Consider the following 21,670-nt stretch of genomic DNA (forward strand, 5'->3'; position numbering starts at 1 on the left):
GATTTCTTCCCTTAATCCAGTAATGAAACAAATCATCATTTCATCACATGACTTCAAATAGTCTGTGCATAAAGGAAAGTTCTACACTTGATACTATGTAAAATGGAGGAAAAAATAATAACATTATCCTGAAAAACTTCAGAAATTAATCTACTTTCATGAATACCACCGTTTGATCTACTGCAATTAAAGTGAACACTTTACCAAAGTCTATCAACAAATGTTCATTAGTGCTAGATTCCAACTTACCAACCAAAAGCAACATTGTGATTATCATAATTACTTCATAATTTTCACAACTTCTCAAAAACTTTGAGACTTGAGGCTTGCTGCTGTGTATGCCACAACACTATGATCTGGAACAGAAATGAACACAAGATAATGCAGTACACTTGCACAGACTGTACGTATAATACTATCAATATCCCATTTCTTTCTACAACACAAAACTAGACATCATCAAATATGTTCTTAGGTTTGGCATTTACACTGAAGCTTGGACCACGTCTCGATGGTGCTGCTCTTCCATTACTTGCCTGATTACGGCCTGAAAAACTGCTCAAGTCTTCCATGTACTGCGAGGCATGTTCTTCGTTGTAATCAATTGGCTCAGCATCAGCAAGAATTTCTACTTTGTCTTCTGCTTGCTGGTGCCTGGTAAATTTTGCTGATGGTCCAAATAAAATGAGAGAGCACGTTATAGTTTTAACAGAAGATTTCACTTTAACACTGCACTTGGATATCAGGGGAAGAACCAGGAAATCCATAAAGGGTGGCACCTTTACAAAATTAAGAGGGGGGGGGGGGGGGCACGCACCCCCCTCTATTTTCTTTTATCTTTGTTTCTTTTGTCATTTAAAAAAATAATAAAGAGGGGCGCACATCCAGTGCACCCCTGCCTGGATCCGCTACTGGGTTATCCAATATGTGGCAATCTTCTTTCATAACAAACTACATCATCATGATGGTAAATACTAATGTACAGTTGATGTGCTCAAATTTTATAGTGCATTTACTGGTTCTATGATACAACCTAAACACAACTCGCACATGGAAAATTCCATAGACATGTACAGCCATGCAATGTTGTAGTACTAGTCTGAGGGAACTTGGTGAGGTGCACATTTGTGAGTATACTGTTTTCATATGTTCATTAACGTATTTGGGCATCACAAATAGACTCATAAGGTATGACTTAGGGTTGTATGTTAGGAAAACACAATGCCAACCTTCAAAGACAAATGATTTTTTTTTTTTTTTTTGGGGGGGGGGGGAATGAGAATATTACTGTTTCTCTCTATTTCTTCCCATTTCCTCGAGGAAATGCATAACATTCAGTGCACATAGCTATATTCTCAAACTACACATTATTTACAGTACCTTAGTTTCCATCACTACATTGTATGCACACATTTCTTGGTTAAATCATATTTCTTCAACTCACTCATCTGTACAGTAGTGTATTTCAAGTGAAATTACAGAGAAAAAAAAGTATCTTTTCTTCATTTAAACTGAGGAATATGTTTCACAATAGTGTATGTAATAATCTACCATGAATCATATGACTGGTAACAAACCTTTGGAGGACCCAGCACTGTAACTAGCCATTCCTGCGTTGCCATCATTGTCTGAACCTCGGTTGTTGAACCGTCGACTGTTGCGGTTGGCCTCCGCAGTGTCCTGCATGCTGAACTTGGAGAAAGTCTTTTTCCTCTCTTCACTGTAGGCTGCTCTTTCCTTCTTTCTACGCTCTACTCAAAAAAGAAAAAAAAGGAGAAGATAAATATTATCATTCTTGCTAATTACCAAAAAAGAGTTGATGCATTCATCATATGATGCAGTTTTTAGAATTTGCCATTATATTTAATTTTTGAAGTGTTTTTTTTTTTTTCTTCTTCTTTTTTCTAAACCTGTGCCCTGGGCGACCATCAGATGGTAAAACGGTTAAACTCGAAAATTTGACTTTTTGAGGTAAATTCACTTTCCGGAACATGTGAGGGCGCTCTTTCTAATGGTGCTATCGAGAAAATCCCATCATGTCTTGTTTAAGAGATAATTTCTGCTATCTTGGTACTTTTTTGTATTTTTCCTTCAGATTTGATGGTAAAACAGTCTATCTTTGAGTTAGCCCATTGTCGGTAATATTGTTTGGAGGTAAAACGAGCTATCTTTTACATAAACCATATAACCTTCTTACCTGAGATTTTTTAAATCATCGCTGTCAGATCGTAAAATGGTCTATCTTCGAGTTAGACCAGTTTACATATAAGTTGGCCCATTGATGGTAATAATCGTTTGGAGGTAAAACGAGCTATCTTTTACATAAACCTTTTAACCTTCTTAACTGAGATTTTTTAATCATCGCTGTCAGATGGTAAAAGGGTCTATCTTCGAGTTAGACCAATTTACCACCTCACGGCTGTGAAATGGTCTGTCAAGAAGATAGACCACTTTAAAACCACAAGATAAAACGGTAAAATGGTCTAACTAAAAGATAGACCATTTCACCATAGTATGGCAATAGTGTTTGTGTTCTATCTAGAAGATAGACCATTTTACCATCTGATGATGTGTAGCGGAAGTGTATACATGTGCTGTGGTTAAACAGTCTATCTGCACAAAAATCTCATTTATTTTATAATTAAAACCCTAAATAAGCACAAAATTCTTCTCAGTTATCAGTGTTTAATATGCTTCTTCTTGTCCCATTGCTAAAAATGCATTATACCCATCTCCTAAAAAAGCTCAAACCTCTAAACTTTAAAGTCATTTTTCTCAGAACAGCAATTTTCGAGATAGACCGTTTTACCATCTGACAGCCGTGGGTTACAACAAAAAAAACAAAACAAAGAAAAACAACTTTATGAATTCCTTCTGAAATTATGAATCATGGGTCTCCCAAAGTAAATGTAACGTCTTCAGACCAAATTGTTCTTGGTCTCCCTGGAGTAAATGCATTGCTCTCAAAATACTCACATTTTTCAGTTTTAATTCCTACAATAGCAGCCGTATTGCTTTGCTTTCTAAAAAAAACAAAAAAAAAAAAATCTCTCTGTAATTTGCAACACTGTCATTATGAAATTCAATTACTCTAACTTCTTCAACAAAGTCATGTTCATTTTGGATGACAGACACTGCATATGTAAGCTTCACACTGTAAACTGTACAGGTGTGACGACTGGTATCTCTACAAAGAGTTTCTACTCCAAATAAGTCACAGAGCACAAACTGACCTCTCTTCATAAGTTCTCTGCCCTCGTCCACCAGGTCATTGGTCATGTCATCATCACCTACAAACTGTTGGAAGCCAAGGCAGGAGAGGCAGCGGCTTCCTAGGTCAAAGTATGTAGCAAGGCAGAGCAGGGCCACAAGGATAGGATAGTAGATGTAGAAACCAGACGCCATGAAGGGCAGCACGTCAATATGACGACCCATTATCTGTCATCACATAAAGAAGTGGGAGACATTGATTGTAGTCTCTCACTGTATTTGAGAATATCTACACACAGATACATAAGTACACACCAGCATGACCAGTGACCACCATATCAATATTGAGTAACAAAATAGCAATGATAAAATCTGACAGACACTGATATCGGGTGGAGAAAAAAAAAGCAGCATGAAGTAAGACAATAAGAGGCCCTCAATAATTGAAGTTTGAGGACTACAAATTCGAGATAAAAAGCTATTCTTGTCTCACTGTTTCTCTCCTTGGACAAAACTTTCATATCACTGGGCATATCTCCCCTTTGTTGGTTTACATTAAAAAAAAACAATTTTTCCCAAGACTCACCAATGTGTACGATGTCTCAACTAGATTCTCTTTGCCAGTCACATGATCATCCAAGTGGATCATTCCAAGAAAATTGAGGCACAACGGAGGAGTCAAGCGACAAAGCATCCTGGCCAGGAAATATGGGAATGACAAACTGAATATGGCAGACTTTCAACTTGATATACCTAGGGCCCATATCTTCAGTGGTCTGATGCACAATCTTAATAAGACCCCAATAGCTATATGCACTGAAAGCCCTGACATATAAACACGCAAATAAAGCAAAACGAAGCACACAAACGAAACCTCAAAGCAAAGCATGCTGATTCCGCACAAATTCTGAGGAAGATGATCAGTTGAATGTTAGTATGTCATTCAATAATATATCATACAGGGCTAACAGGCAATCTAAGATTGTTGCTATGGTAACATGTTATACAGCTGTCACTATTCTGTCACTCACACAGAACTGTTTAGTATTCATTGAATCTTACTCTTCTCTACTGATACACTCTGTATATACAATGCTCACTGACAAAGAAATTTGTGAGGACTCTGCTTATCATTTTGTGATAGATTTGCTTAAGAGAAAAACAAGGACATCATTTTTTATCCTATCCAAAGGAAGGTGAATTAATTCTTCCTAGAAAATCAGTAACAATCATGTTTGCAGTGTATTAGGTATGTACATTTCCAAGCCAATTTATTAACACTTTTATCATCATCTAATTTCCTAAATCCGCCCCTTACCCAAACACAGACAGACACACATTCCATGTTGCCTTTACCACTGAGGAATGGTATACCTACATGCCACAGAAGAGGAGACTGTTTTCATCGGTCTGGTGGTGAGGAGCCAGGTAGTAAAAATTAAAGACGCGCACTTTGAAGACAGTGTAGTAGGAGCAAACACACAGGTAAGCAATGATGAGGATGCACAGCACCTGAGACAGGGATGAAAAGGAATTTGTAGATCCAGTTGTAAACTAGTCCAATCAAATGTTAATTCCTTTGGTTTCACTGTCTCAAAGCAGCACTGATTAGTGTAGTAACAAACTGCCAACAGGAATATTACATGAAAAGAATGGTAGACGTAGGAGATATGGCAGAAGTCTACTCATGAAGTCATAAGGGTAGTCAGCCATGAAGCACAGCTTGAATCTCGTTTTCACATTCTCTGATTGCCTGCATTTGGCAACTTGGAGATTTTGCATCTATGACTCACAACAGATCATATCATCATCACGAGTTTCATGGCAAAACAGAACAGAAATCCCTATATGAGATCCTACAAACTCAAATGATGTCAATACCTCCAAATTACACAAGCATTATTTTCACTATGTACACATTATAAACACATGTAGGATGGCCTGGAGATAAATGATGGTTTCAGAAGAAGGGTGTATATTAAGAGCAGCAGTCTTATGTACCACAGAAGGAAATTCCCTCTAGTGAAGCTGTATTGCAATAAGCCAGTTCAGGGTTTCACTTTGCATATAAGCAGAAAAAGGTCAATCATACTAACAGGGCATGTTGGTCTTTTACATTCATCGAGATAAGCATCAGGGATGTAATGATTATTCAAGTAATCCTACATGGTACTTGCCAGCACAACCACCTGACAGCAAAAGTGGCATTTTGCAATATCAATAAAAAGAGATTGTTAATAAAATAATGCAATGAATGCTTTCCAAGGTGTTAATTGACAGACCATTCTGGTCACCTGGTCAACGCAAGTTCATCCTTTAACATAATTGATTAATTCCATAAATCGTTACATTGGGCAAGCTTATGCATTATGTCACTTTGAAAACAAGTGAAGTGCCGAACCAACTAAAGAAAATGAAAGGTCATTTGTACCAAGGTGCACATGAGCTAAGTCTGAACTGGTTTAATAAAGACGTGGGGGAACGGGCATACCATGCAATGGGAAGGCTGGCCTGACTCAAATCCCCATAACAAACTGTGTACAGCTTTATCACTGATCTTTATGCGAGTACACAAACAGCCAAAGAATCTCATCTGGAGTCAAGTGTTACCTACACGTGTATGAGCAAACACTTTGATGCACATATTTGAATAGAACAAACGAGAGACAGTGTATCTGAACATGCACTTCTTTCTGTCCCCAGAAAAGGTCCCTTGTTTATCCATACAGCACTGACCATTCCTACCCACCCTCCAGTTATTTCCTACTGACAATCTTAAAGCAAATTATCAAAGGAGAGTCTTAAAGGCTTCAATGTTATGGTTCAGGCAGGGTGGAAACTCACAACCTTATAATACATGCTGGTTGGTACGTCTATCAACAACTTCTAGTCATGACAGAAGAAATCTCTCAACAAATAATAACAAGACGACTTGGACATCTGGGCCCCATAGCATAAAGCTACAATATGCTAACTGTACAATCAATGGTATTAAACCATCAGTGATTTTGTGGCTTTAATTGACAATATGCAGGGCTCCACACTAACTTTTATTTTTGGTGGCCCAAAGGCAAACATCCGACCTTTTTTGGTGGCCTGACCAGGCCACCAAATTCTTCCTTTCTGAAATTTTGGTGGCCCGACGTGCGTTTTTGGTGGCCCGGGCCACCGGGCCACCATTAGTGTTGAGCCCTGCAATATGGAACGGTGTTGCTATGGTAGTTACCATTGATTGCAGAGTTCCTATTGATTGTAGATTTACCAGAGTTGTATGCAATGGGGCCCTGAACATATATCTCACATTAATCTCACCTCAATGCACAAGAAATTATAATTTTCATTTGCTTTGTCCACGAAGATGGCAAAAAGGGAGAGGACTGGCTTAATGCTGAAAAAGGTCATCTCTGACCAGATGACCATGAGGGAAAAGAGAGCCAAGATGACCGCTAGGACCTTCATGGCGATGGGAAGAAACCACAGACGCCAATACCACTCTACTGTTGGTGTGCACACCATACGCTCCACAGCATTGAAGTTGGGGTCAAAGGTGTGCCTGAATTGACTGTGTATCAGACATAATACATACACATACAATCAATAATTCATGCATCCTACCCATACAGCTCATAGCTGTAAGATCATGCACATTGGTATGAAATGTTAAATTCTTATCTCTTACATGAAAGGAACAATGCATTCATGAAGATCAAATATTGCAAGTGATATCAAATAAGATATTACTAATGGGAATGTTTGTGAGTTTTTTCAAGAGTTTCCTTTAAGGAATTCATAAATACAGGTTGTAAGATGAAGAGAAGTGATAGAAACTGATTCTCTGAAACTGTCTTGTCAGACACTGTTCTCTGTTAATATCATGTGTAAATGAGCGGAACATTCTTGTTTTTACACATATCACAAAAAGTTCACAGATTTCTCATTGTCTGGCAGAGTGCACTGTTACACATATCACAAAAAGTTCACAGATTTCTCATTGTCTGGTAGAGTGCACTGTTACACATATTGCAAAGCTTCCTTCAGTTCCCTTCACACTTTTCTCATGCTCATTTCAGTCATATGGTCAAAAGTGAGTGTTTTATTGTGTACAAGCTGCGAGACACATGACATCAGGCTAAAAGCCATACACCATTGGCTTTTATAAAAAATAATAAACGATAATATAACTGAATATTTACAGCATAACATTCCAGCAAGTTAATGTTAGACAGCTAGGAACACTGTAAATGGGAAACACTCACGGATTAGAGCTCTTCTCATTGCGCTGGAGATCCTCATAAAAGAAAGCCTTATTGACCAGCACCCTCCACTGGGTGTCAGCCCGATGCTTGGCTTGCATGGCAAAGATCACTTTGCTGTGAAGTCGAACCAACTCCTTCTCTGATGGAGGCTGACAGAGACACAGAAGCAATACACATACATGTATCTACACTCAGCAAAAAAAAATGTAAACTTATGCTTTTTCAAGTTTAGATTTCTCTTAGAATATTTGGCTGAAAGCTAATGTATTATATACCATATTGAAAGTAATTTAATTGGCTATCAACCTGGTAGGTCAACAAAAAGGGAAACTTTACGCATGAGTTAACTCCATTGTTTTTCTCTTCCAGGGCACAAAAGTAAAAATTGCAAAACTAAACAAGTTGTCATTCATGCACATGTGCTTTTCCATGAACAATAAGAACAAACAACAAATCTCACACAAAAAGAAACATGAATTAAGTTGCAAAAATAAACCTTTGATTTCTATCATATCTTTAAAGCCCAAAAGATCAATGAAGGCTAAAAATAATGGAGGAAAATAAAGAATCTTACGTCAAATGTGAATTCAAATGAAATACGAGAAGAAGTAATAATTAACAAAAATGCTACAAATTTGAGCTTTTTTTTTCAATTAGGAAATTGTAAATAATGTTTGCTTCTTGAAATTGTTACATGGATTCTTAAATCACTAGCTTAAAAGAAATAAAGAAATTCAGCTCATTTAATCATTTTAATGCTTATTATACCCTATGTCATTTTAAGTTTGACTTGACAGAAGATTCGTATTTTTCCCCTTTAGTTTCCCACTTTGTTTTTCTTAGAGGTTATAAAGAGATGAAGAGAACAAAAACTTATTTTTCCTATTTCACTCATGTCTCTCATTGTATTAAACTGGTCTTTTGTTGTCAATGTTATCGTGAAGGGCATTTGCAAATGAAAGAGAACATGTCAATTTTTGCAATCTTTAATTTTGTGCATCGGGGGACAAAAAACGAATGTGCTCACTCATGCGTAAAGTTTTCTTTTTAATTAACCTATTGGCTTAATAGCCAATTAAATTACTTTTAATATGGTATATAATACATTGATTTTCATAAAAATCTTCTATGAAAAATATGACCTCGAAAAAGTGTTTACTTTCTTTTTTTGCTGAGTGTAGTTGCTACTTTCAATTTATGATACAAATTTCAAGTATTCCCCATCCACATGGAAGCAAATATATATACAAATCCATGGACTAACACCAACCTCTCTAGCAGCCTACTAATTATTAACAAACAACATTCCACTGAATTCTTTTTAATGTATATTACATCTTCCCATAATTCTTGAGCTAGCTCATTTTTGCCTTCACCTATTATCATGAAATTTTTTTTTAACATTTGGAACAAAACTTGCTCAAGCATTTTGATGATGATACATTAAGAAACATGTTAGGGAGTCTCTGTGTCATGTGTGCACTGCCTCTCTGTACATCATTTCCTTTTGTCAAAAGGCTGGCTCAACTATACAATGCAGTGGGAATCCCAATCACTGACACTGTCTAGGGTGTATCTCAGACATCTGCCCACCTGTATCTGTTGCTGCTCGTAGTCCTGATAGTCATCAAGGTGTTTAGTCAAGGAATCCTGGAACTCCTCCGGGCATTTAGAAACAACAGTGTTGACATGTTTGCGCAATGGATGGTTGTACCTCACTGCATCAGAGGCTCGCCTAATGTCCTGTAGGAGTATTATATGGGTGAAGAGGTACAATGGAATTCATTTCCTTCAAAAGGTTCAAACTAGGAATTTGAATGTCTTATCACTTTGTCCTATCAATCCACAATCTGCTTTGATCATGGACACATTAATTTACCTATGCCATATACACTACACAACTCAGAATGAAGTTAAGGCTAGAATATATCACAAAAATAATTTTGGACCTGAAAATCTTATTTTATTTTTTTTTTTTTTACAGGTTGCATGGACTGGATCCTGTTCTGTATAAAATAGTTGTAACAAGTGAATAATGTATTGGTTCTGCTACTTAAATAGCCAAATACTACAAATGCTCAGTATTTGTAACCAACAAGATAAGATTTTTGCAAAACTTATAAATGCATGATAATTGATATGATGCAAAGTTTGAGCCACGATGACTGGTTTTGTAATGCAACCAAATCCCATTCCTCACAGACTGACTCACCTCAAGGATGTCCTCAAGGTTTTCCTCTGCCTCAGACTTCTCTGTACTGAGTTTGGCAAGCAAGAAGTAGGTGTGGTGGAGAAGGTAACCTTGTTTGGACTCCATCCAGTATTGTCGGGGTACCTCCACCAGGCCATAGCCAAGTAGCAGTACCAGTAGGAAGAGTCCCCATGTATTGCTGGCTGTGATTCCAATAACCTGTAACTGTTGGCTAGGGACAGAATATCACTTGTGTTCACTTATTTTAATATTCACTCCTCATTTTTGTATGTATTTCCTGTTTGTATATTTTATGTTATCTTTCTAGTCCTTTACTTCAACAAGAGGAAACTGAGTTTGTCCACACTAGACAGTCTTACCTCACACAAACATCTCCTGGTGAAATCATAATTGCTCATCCTGCTGAAGTGCGTAAAGCATGATACTTGTATTTTAATTTACTACAACTTCTCATCATATACAAAGCTCCTACAATCTTACGTAAAATTCTACAAAGACATCCAATTCCTTTTCTTTATTTTTTTTCTCCTTTAGCCCCCCCCCCCCCAAAAAAAAAAAAAAACAGAACCAAAAAAAAAAAAAATGAATTAAAAGTCATTAAATGCAAACCATGAGTCTTAGGAGTTTGAGGGGCAGCTACATGAATAATCAGTAATTGTACCAACATCCAAAAAATTAACATTTCTTCCTCTTTTTTGAACACTTGCAATACATAAACTATTCTATTCCATTTTTTTTTAATACCCTTCAATTTTCAATTTGAATATCCTAAAATTTTCAGATAGGGTGGAATAACTTCCACATGAAGAGTCTGAATAAAAAATAACACCCTAAGAGAGAAAATATGGCACTTATGAAACTTGTGAAGGATGACAGATCAGTTGTTATAGTACAACTGTGAGTACCAAAGCTGTATATCACGGTGTTGGACTCTCCTTACCCACTAAGGTGGAGCTCTGGTTTGGCAGCAACACAGATAAGCAGAACTCCAAAAATGAGAAGGTAGCTGCCATACCAGATGGCATTCTGAACCATAATTGTCTTCAATTTGCCCATGACAGTGAAGTCCCCTGCATTTGTGTAAGACTTCATAAATGGCATGATCAGCCTGGAATGAGAGACAAAAACAAAAACAAAAAGAAAATAAAATAAAAGACAAATGGCAAGCAATGTATTGCCTGCATATCACAATTTATGAGTATCTTAGAAAATATGTTTTTCAATGTAAGTTCATTGACCATTGAACCTTTGAACTTGTTGCATTTTATCAAAAACTATATTCAAACTTGACCGGCATCTTTAGTTGATGGACAAATTGTGGCTGTGGTGTGACTTTTGCAGTCATAGCTCAAAGCTGTAGAATTTATTTGAGTTCAATGCTTAAATCAGGCAAAATTCATGACGCACATAAAATCTACATAGCAACTGGTACACGTACGTCTCTGCCGTAATGCATGGTTCTCCCAATAGGTCTAGAATACATCTTGACAATGTGAGAAAACAATTTCACATTACTGGCAAAAAAATTAAAATGACATGTTTGTCAAAAATGTGTAGATGGTTACTTTCCTTGAACTTGGTTTCATTTGGATGGATGGCTAAATTGTTTCAGACAGCAAGTCAAAATACAGGAAATAATACCATGACATTTTAAAATTTTCCCTCAACGTTTGACATCACGGCCAAAATCTTTCCCTACAGAATCACTGTTTAGTAGTGCACCCATCTCTAGTTTTATTAAGTGTACAACTTTGAGCAATCATCAAGGTATGGAGAAATAGTTTCATTTCAGCATAAAAAGTGAAATTTTAGCATGTTTACCTGACCTTCGACCTTAAATTGTGATTAAACTCTCACCATATAATACATGTACCGGTACATGTGATTTATATCAAACATTTGTCATAGAATGATAGAATGAAAATTTTAGTCACAGCTTTCAATCCATACGAGTTACACTAAACACAGCATTGGTACAATAGTGCAAATGATCTCCCTAGTTGCATAAATTTGTCTTAATCTCTCTCTTCTCAAAAGTGTAGACTAATTAGCATGCTGATGACAATTTAAAGGCACCATCTATGACACATGATTTGCCAAATCTGAAATATTCCATAATAAACATCAAGAAAAAACAAATTGTAAATGTAGTTATCGCGAGAATGCTCTTGCATTTCAGAGTCGCAGGTTTTGTTTTCTGTTCATTAACATGACGTCGTCAGTATCATTCTATGCATGTAAAAACATTTTAACAGTTCACATGTTTATCTGCCAAGTTTCATTTGGATACTTCTATCTAACAATTCTTAAGCTACACTTTCAAAAAAAAAAAATGATTAGGGACGACAAAAGGACGGAAGGAAGCAAGGACGGACGAATGGACGGACAGACAACCTGAAAACATTATGCCTCAAGCGACACTTCATGGTGGAGGCATAGAAAAGATACTGAACAACAAAAGGTGAAAGTTTGGGAAATAATCATATGAACCCCATGGGTAAGAGGAAGAGATTACCACCCTTTTGTAGCCTGTATTCATCTTTTTGATATCGCATTGCAGCATATGGCTGAAAACAGCTTCAGTGAGAACCTACAAAAGTATGCCAGCTGTTGATAAAAGTCATATTTAAACTAATTTGCATACTTGTGATGAAAATCTATTCTAGACCAATAAATGTGTGCACAGTTTTCAACAGGTGTGTGCTCTCAATTGTAAGGTCATAATCAGAGTGGAGTGATTTCTATACTAAACATGATGAACAATTTCACAACATGCAATGATAAAGAGCAAGACCTTCTACCAGGCACAATATCTCTCTAGATATCGTCTACAGATATTGATCTTTATAAAATGGGTTCAAGAATGTAGCCAATTGGAAGCGCTGAAATGAGTCACGTGTGCCTGTATTAATTTCTCACTAACATGTACGGCCTGACGTCACAATGTTTACACTAGCAGTGCGCACTCAATCAGTTGTTACAAGTGCGTCGCGCTCTTCTATACGCGCTGTCAATCCTGTAAACAACTTCTAGTTCGGGCTGCCGGCCAGCCTTTCTTGTGTGCATAACATGTGTGGCGTATGTATACTACATTACTAGTACTCTTGTACGTACAGTTAATATGTGCGGGATGTCCAAGTGCGACGTGTGTAAATGTTTGGGACGAACATCTTCGGACATCTTGACCCACAAAGGTACATGAAAAATGCTGTTAGTTTTCGACCCATTTTATAAAACAAATGATGCACAGGATTTCGCCTCGTGCATGTTTCACAATTGTAAATACCCTCGAGTGCGCTACATCTCCACTAACGCACTCTATCCTGTGCATCATTTGTATAACATTGCCACATACAAACAGGGGGAACAGTGACAATGTATTTGTACCACAGAAGGCCAGTGCATTATGTGTACATACATACGCATTTATTTTTTTTTCCTGTGGTGTTTTAAACTGTGTGTACAAGGTGTACAGCTGCATAACTGTTTGACTTTAATTTTCTCCTTCAAATTGCCTGCAAATATTTCACTGGCTCAGCTATACTTTAATAGTATGATCAATCTCTGGGCAGAGCACTCAGTGCCAAAGTGCACAGTTTACACTACACATGTAGCAAGTGTTGGGTTGAAAACTAAATCTAGCATACATTGTAGGTATCAGAAAGCTCAAAATCCATTTTCCACAACTCCAATGTTGTTGTTTTTTTCTTCTTTTGGTTTTTTTTTGTGTGTTTGTTTGCTTTAATATATGTTTGTTGTTTTGTTGTTGTTATTAGGTTTTTTGTTTTTTGTTTGTTTGGTTTTTTTTTGGGGGGGGGGGCTGTATGCATACTGTAGTTATGCCATTTGTGTCAAATTGACACACGATGTAGCACCATGCAATTGTATATCATTTTGATGGCAGAGATACACAAAAGACTTATAGTCCACACAACCAAGTTACTCTCCTGTGATGGGCAGTGCAGGCAGTTTATACACGTTTGTACTACACAATCATGAAGATATTGGACTTCACAAAGATTTGCAGAAAAATATGAAATCACTGCATACACATGGCTAAAATGAGTTCAAAGAAGCGATTAAACTTACCATGTTAGTACAAATGTTGTCCAGTAAACAATCTTCCATATGGTTGGCAAAATGTTCTCTGGTACATAACTCCATGGCTTCTTGCACTGCTCTGTAGGAGAGTTCCTCCTGTTCCTGCTCATGGCATCACCCTTATTTGTTAGGTTTGTTGTGCCATTCAGGACTACCTTTGTTGAACCTGTCAGCACTGTGTTTTGGTCTGGCAGTGTCTGCTTCATTTGCTTCTCTGTTGTCAAAATATGGTAGTGAGGTGGAGAGGCAAGGGTGGAGTGTGGTGCTGCAGGTGCAGTATCTCTTATGCATTGTAGATAGAATGTCTGGAGGGGGAAAAAACAGGTATCATACAGTAATTTGCACAGGGCATTTGAAATATCTAATAAAGTTTGGACAATCTTCTTAAACAATTTTCCCTAAACTTCATTACACAATTATAACTCTGGCATTAAAAATGCAGAATTTGGCACTTCACAATCTACAGGTACATGTTTACTCATAAAACTGACTTTAATACATCTTCTGTTCATGATAAACATTCTGATATACATTACATTGAAATTGTGTACCTTATACTTCACAAAATTTTTCATTTTTGGCATGAAAAATTACAGTTTGCATGGGTGAGTGCAAGCTGAATTGCAGCCCAATTTAGCCACATTTACACTAGTTGTATGCAATTTATCAGCAAAGTTGAAAAAAAAATTATGACACTGTTGTAAAGAAGTGCTCAGTTGATTTTTGTTATTGATTCTGTAGTTCATTACATACATTGTACCATGGAGCTAACTTCTACCGTGAAACACAGATTCAGTCATACGTGAGTGTACATTATAAAAATTGATTCCATGCTATTTGTGAACATAATGTTGTCATTGTATTATTATGAACATCTCTCCCAGAATCTGATTAATTTTAAAGGCAGAACAAAGTAATCACATCACTGTAGAATGTAATATTTCTGGGAACTAAGTTCACCTTCATATTTGTACATGGATTGAGACAATGCAGCAATATTAGTAGAACACATGTAAATGTAACTGAAAGATTGAGGAAAATCAGACAATTGGTTCAAAAGTTTTGAATTTTTAATGTTTCTGTCAAGTCATTGTGGTACTACAGTGTATGATGTCACATGCATAGATAGATAAGGAAAATATAAGGAGAATTTCACAAAAATTCTATTTTTTGAAAAAAGTACATATTCCCTTGACTTGTTACTGATGAATATTACAAGGCAATATTATTCCCCTTGCCTTCTAAAAGAGGCAAGACAAGTACAATGTACTCTTTCATTACGTAAGCAAAGTGAAAGTAAGTTGAATTTTCTTTACATTTTCTGAGTTCTATGCACGTGAAATTACAAGCTGTAGTAGTCTTCTCATCCAGCAATGGTGGCATCGAAACCTGAAAAATTCATAACTTTTGAACAGATTGTCTGATTTTCCTCAAAAACTTTCACTGATGTGTTCTATTGACTGCATTCTCTTAGACCTTTATGTACATTGAATATGAAGGTGAACTTGTCCTTTAAGGAGCTTTCAAATCATGAGAAATTTACTAGTACACCATATTTCATTAAAAAAAAAAGAATGCAATACATCAAAACAAGTCATCCTCACTGTTGTGACGTCCAGCGGTAAGATGAAGACAATGATGAGTGAGAAATACCAGGAGATGAATGTTGTCAGGGTAACCACAGGATGTTGCTTGCGCCAGTCACCATACTTGTGGAGAAGGTAGGCCGCAAGCACAAAGACACATAGGATCTCTGTCACCAGTGGCCCAACACTCATAGTGACAGAACAACTTTCTCCCTCACCGTCAAAATAAATATTATCTCATCAAAAGAACCATTGGATGATCATCAATTACAGTATTGGATTCTTGTGATTTCCAGGCCCTGAATTTTTCTCCTTGGTGTAACTTGTGTGCACACGTAATACAGCTCTACACTTCCAATGATGGGATGTTAGCTTTCACTCAGGTTTTGCTGTATCTGTGTGGAGTCCTACTGAAGAGTGGATGTAAGGGTGATAACCTGCAGAGTTAAAACGACCAACAGAGAGAAGAAGTCATCATCTGACATTATACACTATTAATATATACATACAGAGGATTTTTAGAGCCCAAATACAAGTGTTATTTTGTCGACGCACCTCATAACCTCCGACCCACTTAGAAAGTTTGTTGAACTCGACCTATATTTTTTGCCGAGGCGACCAATATTTGAAATATTGGGTGGCAAGAGGGGGATTCCCCAAAGTTTTAATAACTGCACCGTGATTGGTTGAGATATACGACATGACCCGAAATATGAAGTAAAAACGTCTGTGATTGGTCAATCATGAATTAACTAAAATATTGTTTTTTCTAAAATTCTGTCTTATGCAAACAAATTTCATATATTAATTAGTCAAAATTGTTTTTCATACAATTTTTCGAAACATCACTTTCATAACAGGAAATTAAATTTAGGTTTGATGAAAACAAGTTGCATTTTTTGTGCAGGCGACGATCAATCAGCTCAGTGCTACTGCTAGATAGCCCGCGATATTTATGTACATATAGCCGGTATATAGATGTGACGAAAATTGTGTCTCAGATCTTGGATACAAGAGCATCTAATTCTGGTGTAAATTAGCTAGATCTCGGCCTAACAGTAACATGGCGGCTACCATGGATAGATCTACAGCTCGTCGGAGATTTGCAGATCTGGATGCAGAGGACTGGGAATGAAGTGGATTAACTTGCACTGAAAGTGAAGAGTGTACCATACCCCATGTCAGGATCAGGTACAGTAGGAGACCATACAGCACTCAGAGTCAGAGACAGACAGGGAACATGTCAGGATCAAGTACAGTAGGAGACCATACAGCACTCAGAGACAGAAAGGGTAGGCCTAAGTGAAAATATTCTTTGCTAAAATCCACTGTAGGATAATAATGATAATATTGGATGTCCTATTTTCCATCAATACAAGGAAATATTGGACTCGCTAAGCAAAATATTGGACTCATCTTCGACTCGTCCAATATTTGTGCATAGCTCGTCCAACATTTCCTTTTATAAAATGGGTTCAAGAATGTAGCCGATTGAAAGCGCTGAAATGAGTCACATGTGCGCTCATGATTTTCTTACTAACATGCACGGCCGTGCAAAAAGTGTGCAACAAAAAGTCATAACAGCACGGCGTGTTATCCTATGGGACATTGCAGAGAAAGCGTAACTGCTCAGTCACTGACGTCACAATGTTGTGCACACTCAATCAGTTGTTACAAGTGCGTCGCGCGCTACTATACGCGCTGTCAATCCTGTAAACAACTTCTAGTTCGGGCTGCCACCCACCTTTCTTGTGCATAACATGTGGCATACGTATACTCTTATACGTACAATATGTGCGGGATTTCCGAGTGCGACGTGCGTAAATGTTTGGGACGAACATCTTCAGACATCTTGACTTTTGAGCGAGTGCTACATGTAGCTGACTGGTATTGACCCACAAAGGTACATGAAAAATGCTGTAAGTTTTCAACCCATTTTATAAATCAAATAATACACAGGTTTAAGTTCGTGACGTTAGTGGAGATGCAGCTCACTCTCGGGTATTTACAATGTAGTGCAACATGGACTCGGCTTCGCCTCGTGCATATTTCACAATTGTAGATATCCTCGAGTGCGCTGCATCTCCACTAACGCACTCTCACCTGTGTATTATTTGTATAGTATTAACCTCAAGGCCATCCAATATTATAAAAATATTAGTCAACTGATTTACACGTAAGAGGGGCAGTGGACATACCGAGGCAAGTTGATATGTTGACGCAATGACAACACACTCAAGCACAGAGACATGGGGGGGGGGGGAGAAAATTCCTCAAATTTCCAGACTTAATGTTTTGTTTCTCATGAAGAAGTGTGATACCACACCAAATAGCCCTAGCAGTATGACACTTCCACCAGGCTGTAATTTAACCTTTAAAAAAGTCTATGTAAATCCTGGCTTTCAACTTGGATACTTTGACAATTTTCACCTCTTTTTTTATGAAGACTGAAAACATTATCACATCATACTATGATCAGTGAAGTAGACCAGGGAAGCTGTCTCTCCCAGTTTAAATGTCTGCATGTCTGGACTCACAGAATGACATCTTTAATAGACTAAATGTGATTCATGAAATGCCCCCCAGGGTACCATTTCATGAAAGTTGTCAGCGCTGACAAGTTGTCAGTCTCTGACAATCCCCAAGGTAACAGTCAGTGATCAGAGCATCTCAGCCAATCAAAACCAAGAATTTTGCTGAAATTGTCAGAGACTGACAATTTGTCAGCGCTGACTAAATTGATGAAACACCCCCCAGGTCTCACATCCTGTGGCTGTAAATGAAGTGGCCTAGTCCACAATTCACCACCTTTTCATACCAAGGATGGTATACAAATATACTTTCCCTTGAGAGTTTCTTGTTGAAACTATGGGCAGAGGTGACTCCAAAAGAACTACGTGTATTCACTGAGGGGTGAAGCCCCGAAGTGAATAGTTCTTTTGGAGGCACCGAGGCCTATAGTTTGAACCAGAAACTCGAAATTAGGCAAAGTATATTTGTTTTATATTTTGGATCAAAAATTCAAACAAAGAAAGGGAAATGGGAGAAATACAAAGCTAGAAGTCTTTTGGTGGATGTGACCATTTTGTTGATGGGACCATTTCGACGTTGTTGATGATGTTTCGATGCGGCTATTTTGACAAGCGCGACGCGACACACGGTGTGAAGCTATTTGCGCAATGTCAGAATTGTTTTTATGACATCACAATCGTTTTGTTAGGAATTGATACATTTTCAGAGTGACAGTACGAGGCGTGGTGTATCTTGGGAAAACAGCGCCCAGGGCAAGCGCGGAAATCTACGCCCCTAATTTCTGAAAAAGTGTTCAACCCCAACCCCATCCTGGTAGGGACTTTACGCTTTTGGATGCTTTTTCAAGCACTTAAAAGGGGTCTTTTTGAGACTGATTTAAATGTAATAAATCGTGATAAGTTTTGGCGAGCGAGCGCAGCGAGCGAGCCGCAAATTTTTGTGTTTCAGCTTACAAAACATGGAATTCTTGTCATTTTTTGCTTACTAAATCTTACAATTCTAATCAAGATATAGTGACGGCCTTATAGATAACGATTTATACCAACAAACTAAAATACTCCAACTTAGTACGCGCGAGTGAGCCGAAATTTCCATATTTCCGCGTCATCATCACGTTTTGTTCTTATCTTTTTTTTGTGACAAGTTCTGGCGAGCGAGCGCAGCGAGCGAGTCGAAAATTTTTGTATTTCAGCTTACAAAACATGGAATTCTTGTCATTTTTTTGCTTATCAAATCTTACAATTCCAATCAAGATATAGTGACGGCCTAATAGATAACCTAACGATTTATACCAACAAACTAAGGAGTTGAAGAAATACTCTAAATTACTATGCGCGAGTGAGCCGAAATTTGTATCAACACGTCCTCGTCATCATCATGTTTTGTTCTTATCTTCTTCTTTTTTTGATAAACTTTGGCGAGCGAGCGCAGCGAGCGAACCAAAAATATTGTATTTCAGCTTACAAAACATGGAATTCTTGGCATTTTTTTGCTTACTAAATCTTACAATTCTAATCACGATAATAGTGACGGCCTTTACTTAGATAACGATTTATACCAACAGAGGACTTGAAAAAATACTCTAAATTAGTACGAGCGAGCGAGCCGAAATTTGTATATTTCCGCGTCATCATTACGTTTTGTTCTTATCTTGTTTGATTTTTTTGCGCCCCCCCCCCATGTTCGAAACCGTTGCCGCCCTCCTTTGATCCAATCGGCGATCGCTTAAGAACGAAAGAAATTGCAGCCGCTGCTCCTTGTGACATTTTGCCTGCTAAATATAAAATGACATGTGTGAACACAATATACATTGTCATTTTGTCCGCATCATCTTCATGTGTTGTTTTTATCTTGTTTGACTTGGCTTTCTGCCCCCCCCCCTTCTTTTTCTTCTTCTTCTTTTTCTTCTTCTTCCTTTTCTTCCCCCTCTTTTTTCTTTTTTTTTTTCTTCTTCTTCTTCGTTTTTTTTTTTTTCGTTTTTTCGTTTTTGGCGCCCCCAAGGAGTGGCGCCCGGGGCACGTGCCCCCCTTGCCCCCACCCCCTAGATACGCCACTGAGTACGAGCAGTGCGCAATGTCAACTCAAAATTGCTTTGTGTCGTCACAATTGTTTTGTTAGAAATTGTATCATTTCACAGACTGATGGTGCAAAGCTGCTCACAATATCAGAATTGCTTTGCGACATCATTTTGCAAAATGTCGTCATAGAAGTGACATCATTTTGCAAATGGTACTTTAGATGGAGCGTCAACATTCTGAAATAGCTGAAAATAGATCTTCTTGTAGCTGTACCTATAATCACTTGAAACTCTTTCAACCAATCACCAGGTCCAGAGGATAAATTTTTGATCCAAAATATAATTAATAAAATATACCTGGGGAAAATGTACGAGGCCTACACAATTCACTATACACTATAAACACTATTTTAAGTTAAAGAATATTGATAAGGCACAAAACTATGTATAGAAACCGGTCAGCCATTCATTTCTGTTCTACAGCACAGCTGCCTTACATAACCCGACTCGGTACGTCGGTACGTGTTGGGGTCACTGACACTGGTGCAGTTAAGCCGTAAACTTTACACTATTAAGTTTTATACACTTAAATTTTACACTACCTAGTTACACTTTAATACAGTGACATACAGGTCGTCTAGCTCGGTATTACTGCACCAGCGCCCCAACCCGTACCGAGTCGGGCTGGTTACAGCGCCCTGCGCCGGGGTTAGCACAGTGTGGTTCATGTACCAGCATGCACGAGGTTGAATCCCTCCAACATAACAAGTTACTGTACAAAATACACCTCATTTGAAGGCTGGATAAGCTATCTTTTTCATGGGCTACAAATCTACCTACATTTGTTTCAAAATACTGTATAGGTCTAGGTCTAGTCTCTACTGTCTATACAATGTAGGTCCATCTAGATTGCCTTAAAAAAAAAAAAAAAAAAAAAAACTCTTAACGTTAGATCCTCAACCGTCACGAGTTTGAGCAGAAATAGGGGGGCAGTAACTCAGCCATGGTTGGTAACTAATAATAATAACTAAACTAGCCTACAGTTTTACACTGTTTACTGTAGTGTAGTTACAGACAGAATGTCTAACGTTTAATATGACAGTACGGACAGTAGTTTAACTCACTGGTTCCAGTAGCCCCGGAGACCGCGCCGCCAGGCGCGGTCCTGGCGGCTTCCCCGCAGTTTCGCTTATAGTCTGAGAGCTGGCTGCTGGTCAATTTACCCCATCAAGCCCATAAGGTTTGACCCCTGAGAGTTGCTGGGGCCACCCTCCTCATTAAAAAAATGCCCGTCAGCCTGGTCCCTGAGGGCGGGTTCGGCCCCCAGGGACCCCCCGAAAAGGCCCTCCGGCGGGTGTAATTTACCCCATGGAGCCCATGGACCAAACTTGGCCTATATGAATGTCCTATGGGTGTACATAATCAAAATATAAAAACTGACAAAATATCTGGTCGGGAAAGGGGTTGCCAGACCTCTTGTTTGCAGGCATAAAACCTTGTTTTTGGTCAAGGAGTCTGCGCCAAGACTACACTGTCCCATAGGCCCTGTACTGTAGCGTCTCCCAACAGGCTGACGGACAGTGCCAGTTAGTGCATGTAGTAGTCTTGGCGCAGACTCCTTTACGCCCAACAAGGGTTTGTGCCTGCAAACTACCCGTTATACCCTGGGACCCAGGGTAGTTTGCATGCACAAATTGACCACACACACACCCACACCCACACACACACCCACACACACACGCACACACACACACAC

General features: G+C 38.2%; 1 protein-coding gene across 1 annotated transcript; it reads right to left on the bottom strand.

The window, feature by feature from the left end:
• Positions 1-335: 335 nt before the first annotated feature.
• Positions 336-15,796, bottom strand: LOC139720684 (G-protein coupled receptor-associated protein LMBRD2-like). The gene is made up of 12 exons (XM_071632043.1): positions 15,384-15,796; positions 13,768-14,084; positions 10,619-10,786; positions 9,679-9,889; positions 9,060-9,209; positions 7,467-7,615; positions 6,523-6,772; positions 4,589-4,722; positions 3,797-3,905; positions 3,234-3,438; positions 1,578-1,751; positions 336-667 (listed from the first exon to the last, which is right to left on the bottom strand). Exons 1-12 carry the CDS (start codon positions 15,555-15,557, stop codon positions 450-452), a joined length of 2,259 nt encoding a protein of 752 aa, XP_071488144.1. The 5' UTR covers positions 15,558-15,796; the 3' UTR covers positions 336-449.
• Between the last annotated feature and the right edge of the window lie 5,874 nt (positions 15,797-21,670).

This window comes from Diadema antillarum, unplaced genomic scaffold, assembly GCF_040938485.1.
Source record: "Diadema antillarum isolate AM-2024a unplaced genomic scaffold, OU_Dant_1.0 scf00000011, whole genome shotgun sequence".
Lineage (NCBI taxonomy): Eukaryota > Metazoa > Echinodermata > Echinoidea > Diadematoida > Diadematidae > Diadema > Diadema antillarum.

Excerpts from the sequence above, each read along its gene's own strand:
- LOC139720684 (XM_071632043.1), bottom strand. The coding sequence starts at position 15,557 with ATGAGTGTTGGGCCACTGGTGACAGAGATCCTATGTGTCTTTGTGCTT. Across the intron at positions 10,787-13,767 it reads ACAACATTTGTACTAACATG|GCTGATCATGCCATTTATGA; the intron begins GTAAGTTTAATC and ends CTCTCATTCCAG. Across the intron at positions 7,616-9,059 it reads ACGAGCAGCAACAGATACAG|CCTCCATCAGAGAAGGAGTT; the intron begins GTGGGCAGATGT and ends TGTCTCTGTCAG.